General features: G+C 41.8%; 1 protein-coding gene across 1 annotated transcript; it reads right to left on the bottom strand.

Moving 5' to 3' along the window:
* Window positions 1-637: 637 nt before the first annotated feature.
* On the bottom strand, window positions 638-9967 carry LOC306709053 (ethanolamine-phosphate cytidylyltransferase-like). Its single transcript, XM_079177074.1, has 13 exons — window positions 9724-9967; window positions 5000-5088; window positions 4386-4547; window positions 4165-4231; window positions 3987-4071; window positions 3867-3908; window positions 3224-3356; window positions 2911-2993; window positions 2745-2822; window positions 2571-2636; window positions 2412-2477; window positions 2226-2314; window positions 638-2045 (listed from the first exon to the last, which is right to left on the bottom strand). The coding sequence occupies exons 1-13, from the start codon at window positions 9852-9854 to the stop codon at window positions 1931-1933; spliced, it is 1206 nt and encodes a 401-aa protein (XP_079033200.1). The 5' UTR covers window positions 9855-9967; the 3' UTR covers window positions 638-1930.
* Between the last annotated feature and the right edge of the window lie 504 nt (window positions 9968-10471).

Here is a 10471-nt window from a genome sequence, read left to right as displayed (position 1 = left end):
ACGGAGACGCTAATTAGCTAAATTGGGGGGCACGTGTGCACTGCATTCTAAACGAGAGCGGCTCTCAAACAGGAACTGGAAGAACGCATTTCCTTCAAAATAAGAGCAAAATGTCACTTTACAATTATGGTGACATTTTAAGATTTTAAGAAAACGTACTCGAGCACATGTAGTTGAATCATTGAGATCAATAATTACGTGGTTTTTCCACGCTTATGGCTGATTTCAGTGGAAAAATAAATACATTTACTCAAAGAATGTTATACTTTTTCGCCCCCAAAATTCCAAAAATTATAATAATTGTGACAAAAAATGTGTGAACTTGTCAATGACTTACCCATTTTTTGTTTTATCAACTGCACTGAGTGCATGCATTATGCACTTTTTTGAAAAAGCTTACAGATCTTTGCTGGGTACTAATCTGCTGCTAAATAATCTGCTCTTAATGCCCTGACATTTAACGAACTCTCTGTGTGACTCATTCATAGGTTGCAAAATTCTGATAATTAGTTTTCTGATCAAAGGTAATTTCTGTGTCCAAAACATGGCCTTAACATTTGATCATGTGAGCTCATTTAGATCAATTACTTAAGAAATAAGTATATTGCAAAAGAAGATGACAAACAGTCTTTCAGATTAAAATGTTATTATTATCAGCAATATACTGTAGTCGTATCAGCTTTCTACAGTATTTAACAACTGGGAGTTGTCAATAACATATACATTATAGCTTACAATTAATACATTCCAACTTGAGATACAGATATATTATTATGCGTTTTTATACAATATGAAACCATCTATACAGTAGTTAATGGAGAGGAGGTGAGTAAAATATTCATCTACAAAAAATATATTATTTAATCCCATTTGATATAGAGACAGAGGTTAAATTGTTCAGGGCTCAATGACAGTAAGAGGTCTATTTCATGATCAAGTCAACCACACTGAGCATCTGTCATAGTTATACGAAGAAAACTAAAGCTTAAAAGCAGTCTGTTAAAACGCTGTAGTGATCTCTATATTAGGATAAAACCTAAGGAGTGTTGGTTAAAAAAAATACAATTGCACTCAAAAGGCCAGGCATACAGGTCTGGGCATTTTTTTTGTGTTAAAAACCTGCTCTACCAGTAAAACAGGACAGTTCTGATGATTTCTGGAGCATAAAGGTACATGAGGGCCCGAAAGAGTTTTCTACAGCTTCTCACAGCCAAACAACCCCAAGTTAGATGCAGAGAAGCAGGGGGATTTTGTGGTCTAGTGGTTTTAGCGTCCTCCAGAAATCCTGTGATTACTCTATAATACATAGATACAGTAAATACAGTTTATACATAGATCAGTTGTTGTTGCCCAATGCTGGACAGAAAGCAGCAACAACACCATGGAAGCGACTAATCAAATCACTTCCTGGTTACAGCTTAACGCCTGACCAACACCTCAGGTACCCACACTTGCTCTTCATAAATCCAAATCCCATAATATTATACTTAAAATTCCATATTTTTGAAGGCAAAAAATAAATAAAAGTGCTTGAGGAATTAAAAATATCCAAAGAGATATAATAGACATTTGAAGACATAGTGGTATCTTCCTCGCTCCCAACTTTTGTATGTCTATAACTCCATCGTCTGCATGTGTGATTGTTGACTGACATGAACATGTATTTGCATATGCCGAAATATAGTAATACACAGAAGATCCCCACACACACACAATCGCACACAAGAACACGCGCGGTATACCTGATGATCCCACAGCAGACTATGCCGCCCTGGCTTCAAACGGGCTGCTGTAAGGAGTGCTGTTATAAACCAGGATCGTGTGTGGAGCGTGTCATAGCACATATAAAAGGGTTGCTTTTTACTGTACATGAGTTTAGATTAATTGAGCTTGTTAGTGTTATGACACTCAGTGCTTGTTTGGGGCCTTCCTAAAGCACAGCCTGGGATCTTTCTTTAGTCTTCTCCTCCTCTTGTCGCTTCATGGCCTGGATCACAGCAATCTCTTTGGCTTCTTTCTTCTGGTTCCTTGCTTCAAATAGCAATCTGAATCAAAACAAGACAATTGGGAAAAGAGTCAATCTAATGTACTATCAATGTATTACAGCAGCAAACAAAATGTGTCTCATTTATTTTAACTTAGATAAATACTGTTTTTCCCAGTGGATGTAATATGAAATTGTCTACTTTTGCCTCCCAAGCATGACAGGTCCCCCTTTTTTTAACCTGTTTTTAATTATCCTCTGCACAATGGCATCCGTAGTAAGGCTGTTCCCACTGTCAACAGTACGCAGGATTCCTTTCCTCCTCGGCTCCTGGATATGAAGAAAACATTGTCAATTAAATGTGATTTAGCATTCCTGCGGACAACAGTATGTTTAAAAAAGATAGTATAGAGGTATAGACTCTTACAGCATAAGGGTCGGAGCCATCCTTGTCAGGATATATTTCTGTTTTTCCATGGCATACAAGATCCACCTGTAGATAAAAAGAAGTTCTACTTTCTTTATTTTTAATTACAGAGAACATTATTATCTAGCTGTGAGAGATAATTGTGATGCCTGTACTTACCTTGAAATGTTCCAGCAAATCTTTTGTGACTGCAAAGGGTGCGCCAATCACCACTTCTGACACATACTGTGAAAATAAATCTGAAATCAATCACACACAAAATGAACTACAGATGAATAAGATATGTGTGCTATGAACTGTGTTGACGGTGGTGGAGGTAGAAGAAGAACCTACTCGACAAGCCAGCACGCTGAGTGTTCTCTCGTGGACATTCATGATGGGATAGTTTTTCCCTTTGTAGCGGTTCACCTCCTAAAAGATGTGAACAAATTGGAAATTTAAAGTACAATGCCAACGCTCGACTCAGGGAGGCAGACAATGTCTCACACAGGTGTCTCACCTGATCAAAGTGCAACCCCACTATAATGTATGGCTTTTCGGCGAGCTTATGCACTGCTTCAAGGAAGTCCACATGGCCGATGTCTGACAGGAGACTAGTCAAGGTTGACTAGGCATTTCAGAAAAGCTGACTATTTGACGGTTCACAGAATTATAAATAGTTCATAGTGTTTGCATAGTGTTTTTCCAAGTTTCTTCCATTTCATAAATGGCAGAAGCATCTCAGTTTACTAAACTGCTCATGCTTTTTTGATTAACAAGTTTTATGTTTCCAGAGATCCAGCAGTCTTTTTAGTGAGGTTCTAAAAGGATACGGAAGAGGTCAAAGGCTCCAGCCACATAGATGATAGTGTCTCCGGGTTGAGGCTCCTGCCCTGAAGCAAACTGGATGATCTTTTGTGAAGTCTGCAGGAACTGAGACACCCCTGTCCAGGGACTGTGGCCCTTCTGAGCAACAGGCACAATGAGTACAAACAGTGTAGCAATAAGACCGATGCACTTCAGTTTCGATTCAGTAGCACCACTGGTTTGTGTATGAGACCAGGACGCTGCATCACCGCCACCTGGTGGCGCGAGTAACAATGTCACCTTTGCTCAAACTCGAGGCTGTCCCACAAATCCCCAGCACATTTATTCAACTCTCGCCAACTTCACAGCACTACTCTGCTAGTCTGCACGTTCAAATGTGAAAATTTAAATCCCCAGCATGTTGAGTCTGAGTTACTTTCCCCATCCAGGGACAAAAGGTGCATTCACTGTTTCACTGGCAAGGCCTGCAACTTGATTACAAAGTGGGTCCCCAGTAAAGGCCTTTGTTTAATAATGGTTGACATGAATGACAAAACAGTTAAGGAAGAGGAAGCCAAAGAGCCAAGAATTTGGTTTTGAACATCCATCAATTAAGAGTTTGGTAGAAAGCTGAGGATTTGATTCGACCTAAATATGTTTGGTACCTACCTTTCCAAAGTTGTCCGTGTGCTGCTGATAGTCTGAACTATCCTGAAGAGAAGAGAGGATTGAATTAGGCGTGTGCCGTGTCCTGAAGGGTATATAGAGGCAATGAGGCTGTATACTCACAATGTTGCTGTGATGTGCTTTGGTCATCAGTAGCATCCTGCCGACCAGATCTGTGGTTGAAACTCCCTGGGTTCGCTTACACTCCCTTGAACAACATAATAACTTCAGACACACACACACACAACATATAATCTCGGCTGTTATTATGATCGTCTGCTGATTTCAAAAGGAAACTCACCTGTACCGGCCTGACTTCTTCACCTCTTCATATGTGTCTTTCCCATCCACTGTGAGTGTTATGTCATCTGAAACAACAGCATACATGACACGCTGCCTGCCGAAATCAACTTGACCCTGTTAAATCAACTAATAACAGTATTTAGCACAATATGAATGTGTAACGTAATGTGTGTAATCTGTGTGTCTAAATAAGGACACGAGGTCTTGATAAAACTGTACCTCCGTGCACACAGAAGTCACAGTTGTACTTGTCGAGGGTCTGGAGGGTGGTGACGTAAGGCGCTCCTTCCACGACCTCATCCACCCATTTTATGGCCCGCACCATCTTGTATCTTTCCGCCTGAGTGAAGACTGGCGGACCCTTGTGCTTCGCAATCTCACCTTGAAAACAAAACATGTACACTCAAAACGATACCGTCGACACGCGCAAATGAACAGAGATTCATAGATTAACAGAGAGAGACATGACGTGACATTCTGAGCAGCTTTTACAGTGACTGAACGCAGCATCGCCTTCGTCATTGAGACATTTCTTATAACTTCAGCAGAGGGAAAAGATTGCTGGTGTCTTGCCCTGACTATGAAGTCATGCTGGGTTATCAGAATGCTCCAGTGTGCTATATAAAAATTGCTCAAGTGGTTGCACTACTGTCACAACAACCCCACCAAAGTCTATAGGGCACTGCCTTGTCAGAGGCTAATGGTGCCATAGCATAATTTATGCATGGTAAAGGAAGGAAGAGTATCAGAATTGGAGATGATGCAAGACGGCTTCCATTGAAGATGTACTGTAGGTGTGACAGGGACAATAAGTCAGCGGTTCTTATCCTTACTATCTGTGTGTACTCCAACGATGAGGTAATCTCCCATGGCCTTGGCCTGTCGCAGCTGGTTGGAGTGGCCATAATGGACCATGTCATAGCTGGGAGGATAAGAACATGAGAAGTTACATAAGTTGCATTATTGTAATGAGGTACAGGAGCAGCTGTGAAGGATTGTTTTTTTGTTTTTTTTAATTCTTGGTTGGAAAATCAATTAAAGCATAAAGGATTTCTTGAGTTACAGTAATACGGTTTCTCAGCCGCTCTTTCGTCAAATTTTAAACACGTCACACAACTCTTCTCCACAACACCATGTTTTACTCCTGATGATAGCAAGGGAGTCGAATAAAGCACGGTGTGCTGGGTTAGAGTTGTGTGGCATGTTTTCATTTTGAAGTTCACACTTTTCTGAAAGTTAGAAATGGCAGCTCCTCTTTATCCCGCAGATGTTTGGGTGTTCTTGGACTCACAAACTTTGCAGTAACTTTGACAAAAAATTAAAGTTGATTCAAATGAAATAAGTGAAAAGCAACCTGGACGATAGGAGATCAATAGAAGTTTAGTTCATGGCCTAAAACATGCAGAAATATCAGTATGATCCTATAATACGTACAGTGTTCCTGACAACACTGTAATCCACGCACTTCATGTGATCTGCTGGATATCTGATCAAAGTCTAAACATAAAAAAACTCAACGGCACAGTGTGTTTTCTCTCCCACTTCACTCCACCCAGGCTATGATACCATCCGTAGATAATTAGATTAGGCACAGATTGTAGACGGAGATTGTAACATGGTAATCTAGCATAGTAATAGAGAACAGATGGGCATTATCCCTACATCACTATTACAACTGCCAGCAGCTATGACATTTTTTTTATTTCTGCTCTGCTTGGAACATGATACTGATGTGTAAAAGGAACACAAAGAGAGAAGAATTTGCTCTGACTAATGAAAGTGACTGCAGGTGTCACTGGAGATGCATTAAGGTTTATTAAGATCTAATCACAGAGTAATTTAGTACAGCGGCAACTATAACCATCAGCAATTACGTGGCAGCAATTAACTTGGAGAACCTCAATAAAGACAACATAATTGATGGCTGATTTTACGTAAAAAAAATTGGCATCTGTGTCCTCTTTAGTACATGAAGTTAGACGTCAGCTCTCTTAAGGTCAGGTGCAAAACAGTGCTATGAATAGCATCCTCAAAAATCAATAAGAGAACAGACGAGCACTTCCAGACCGACAGTATTCACACAGCCACATCAGTAACAGAATCCTGTGATGTTTTCGGCCCCCCAGGCTATGCTAATGAAAGACAGCATCTGTATCTTGCTGCGGTGTCACAATAGACAGCCTGACTGAAAGCAGCCTAGACTGCACTTGATGGCATGGCAACACAAAAACTATTACCAGACTTGTAGGGCTTGTCTATGTGATTCAGATGTATCCACTACTTCAAAAAGAAATGTGCAAAGGTGAACCCCAAAAAAAAGAAAAAGAGGATTGTTGTCGGGGAAGCAAGATGGTCTCTGTGTGTCTCTTGAAATGGGATCCACGTGTGCCGGTTCCGAGGCGATAGTGCAGGGCCAGAAGAATGTAGCTGGAGGGAGCACTTGGAGGTGATTGAATAGGGAAGAAAAGCTCCTGAGACCCAGACAGAGTTACATAAGACCAGGAGGCTGCTTTTGGGGGGTGTTGCACTAGCACGATGCCCAACATGTGTTACCGTATTCCTGTTGTATTTTTAAGCAGGGCTTGGATCATGACCGTGAGATGATGAAATATTAATTAGCGTAGCCTGTTAGCGGACACCCAAACAGCACCTATACTCTTCTCAGGAACAAACCCAGACAGACTGTGATAGAATACAATGGGACACGGGAATACCAGTTAAGGGGGGTACAAAAATGATTACCTTCATATTGATATAATTATAATAATAGTCTCAGGTAAGACTGGAATGAATAAGACACACTTCACTGAGGCTTTAAATAGCACGTTTATAGCGCTGTGTGGATATGCTACCTCAGCAGAAACACAGTGGAAGTGGACTTTACGCTCTTCCTTTATGATGCTTCACTGACAACTGATCTTTGACCCCCATCACCTCTTTTTAGGACAGATGATCAACAAGCGTCTTTGTGCCAAGAAGAAAGGGCAGGGTCAAAGATGTCTAAACAAATGAAGTGACTGTGCTCTTTCCTTGGAATTTTCCTCTCATACCGCTGACAACGCTGGATGTCAGTCCAGCAGGGCTTCGGGAAACAATGTGCTCAGTGACGGGCTACAGTGGCTGTAGCAGGTGTGGGCTTGGAGGGGGTTAGATGGGGTTAATGGCATGAGCTCTGTTGACATTGGCTCTCTTTGCGTGCTCACCCCACCGAGTAATATTCTGGCATCCCAAATATTCTGCAACATTCCATCAAACCATGGACAGGCAGCCGCACATAAACGACAGGAATTCTACAAGAGAAAGCCGCCATAATCCTGGCCTTCATGCGCAGAAATTCAAAACATTTCGTTTTTTTCCGCTGCACCATGGAGCCAGACTCTGACCAGCAGAGGCTTGTTGTTTCTCCCAGAGGGGGCATCTTAGAGGGGTCAGTTCTAGGGCTGAAGCTAACGATTATTGTCATTATCGATTTATAGTTTAGTGTATAAATGAAAGAAATTATAATTTCAAACAGCTAATGGTGTGACATATTCAAATTGCTTGTTTTATTCAACCAAAAGGTCCAAAAACCCAAAGATAGTTAGTTTGCTATATGGCAACGAACAGCATCAAATGACCTCACAGTTGAGAAGCTGAAACCAGTGAATAACTTCTCACGATCAATCAAAAGTAGTTGACAACCAATTTTGTAGATCAATTGATCAGTTCACCCACATTTTTGTTGCCAACTCAGTACAATTTGGTTGAAAGTATTCTTAGTTTTCAACAATGTGCCGTTTACTCAAAGTCAAAGACCTCACTTTCCTAATTTTCCTTCCTAATAAAAACAATTCACACTAATGTGTTTCTGCAAAGACGGGTTGTTTCAAATGCCAGGATACAGAACAAACAAAAAATCCCACATGTTCTGAGTTAGATACCAATAAATGGAATAGCACTGTACGCTTTTATCTAGTTAAAGTGAAATAACCTTTTAAAAGTCCCTGCGTGACTGTTAGATAATTAAAATGTTGTCTGAGATGAACTGAGTTGTGGTATTATTAACAAGGAGAACATGATTATTGCTGCTGGGTTGTCAGGAGAAGTGTTTTAGTTGGACACTGAATTTTCCCAAAGAACACAGTAAAACCATAAAGCAATATATCGGCTATGTTTTAGTCAATAAATCTGATGTTTGACGTTTAGCTGCAGGAGCAAAGTGAACTCAGCTTGTCTTTGTTTTTGGCCTTTATTCACATGTTTGTTGTTTTGCCAATTGATGCGAACACAAAAGCTTATTTCCTCTGTTTAGCATTGCCCTTCCCACAGCTGTGTGTTCGCATTTATCGTCAGTGTTGCATTAAAGGCGGCACCTGCGTGAGCGCCTTGCTCAACACTAATGTCATTGTTCTTTTTTTCCGTTACACCGTCCTGCCAGAAGACACCTTGTGTGTTGGGGTGTCATGATTACGGTGTCATGAAAGTAAACCCACGGAAAGTCAGACTAAGTATGCTCACGGAGGAACCGGTAACCAAGTCGTCTGAAGTGCGTAACTTGTCATGGCAATGCTCTGGATTTGAACCTCTCCCTCCTTAATTTGCCTCTTACCTCAACTATAAAATGTCTGTTGAAAGCAAACAAATAATTCATGCCGTGGCGTAGTAAATATTAATGTTGACATTTTGACTTGTAGCAATAGAAGCACAAGAGTTAGTAATAACATTACCGAAGGCTCATTATAACCGGTTGTCCCAGTGACAGTGCACACAGTACTTAAGACTCATTTGTTCGTGCCTCCTGAAGATCAGGATGCATTAATATTACCAACTGCCACATTGGTGGCATTGGTTGTGTCTCAGGCTGTAGGGTTATGGATTATAATATGTCCAAACGCATATATAAAAATGTACTGGCCAATGCTTTTCGGCAGATTTTAGACTTTACACATTTATTCAACATTTAGCCTATGCCTTGCTTGATCATCATAATTCTAATAGGTTTGTTGACTTGTTTATTCAGTAAAACATGTTGTTACCCCTAAATTTAGTCAAGTACTGTGAAGTCGGTACGTACAATACATTATTACATGAATCCAGCAGACACTTTTATCACATCCAAAATATTGATGCGTCATTGCCAGTGTAAGCATTACTACAGGGTATACTGAGTCATAGTGAAAGGGCATGACAGTGAATTAGTGAAAGGTAAACAAATCAACATAAGTCAGTGCTGGTGTTATTATGTAAAGATGTGTCTACTGAGGAGGAGAATGGAGAGGATGCTCCAGTAATGTAGAGTATAGCAATGTAATGTAATAAGTCCCGAATTACAGTGGGCCATTGACACTCGCCTGGTTGACTAGAGATACAACATAATACTGAATTAAAAGTTGAGTGTACACTGATGTCTCTGGAGAATGGAGCAGCCGTCCAGTGAGAGCAGTGTAACCTGCAGCAGGCCTGCTCCGGTGGCGGCTGACACGCATGCTGACACATCCATTCAAACGGACAACGACCGATACGAACAGTGCTGCAGCATCTCCATCGCACCGCCAATAATTCCGGTAAAGTTACTCACCAACCATCGCACCACACCCGGATTCTTCTCCTCCTCTTCTCGGGACTGCAAGCTGCAGCGCCGGGGGTCGCGCCTGCGTCTTTACAAGCTACCGTGCTCACTTGGTGGTGGTGATGTCCGTTCTTGATCATGTCGAAGCTGACGAGGGATCAGTTGAGGTTCAACTGTAGCCACAGGGCGACTCTCTCCGGTTGTGAGCGGTGTCCGTTGTGTGCACCGTTTCGGTGCAGGACAAGCCGGTTTAACTGTGTCCGCAGAAAGCAGCAGCCGCAGGTCCAGCGGCAGCAGTTTGTTGCGATGCGCCAACGCCTCCTCTATGGGGCGACGCAACGACGCACGACGCGCGTACGTCAAGTCGGCCCAAAGAAGCAGCTGGAGCCACGGAGGAAATGGGAGCGCTCATCATAAAACGCATCGCCACACACCGTTGTGGTCACTGGTTTTACTTTGAAAGGACCGAACGCGAAGTCGCGTGTTCATCGTGGCAAACTTGACCGACGGCGGATCGTACGATGAGGTGCCGGTGCACGCATTCGACACGTCGTTACATAATCGTGGCGTTTTCCACCGTCATGTGACAATTATCTCTATTCCCACAGAAGTAGCAGGTTATCTCTGCCGAAGCCGTCGTTGATGACGTGCCAACGTGTGGTCTGTACGTTCCCTTCAATTTGCTGCAAGTCAATAACAAAGATAAGATAAGATAAGTCCCTTTATCTTTAAAGTATTTGACCATGCTAAACAACCG

This window comes from Pholis gunnellus (assembly GCF_910591455.1).
Source record: "Pholis gunnellus genome assembly, chromosome: 17".
Taxonomy (NCBI): domain Eukaryota; kingdom Metazoa; phylum Chordata; class Actinopteri; order Perciformes; family Pholidae; genus Pholis; species Pholis gunnellus.
Note: the sequence above shows the minus strand (reverse complement) of the source record. Positions and strands in the feature narration are given on the sequence as shown.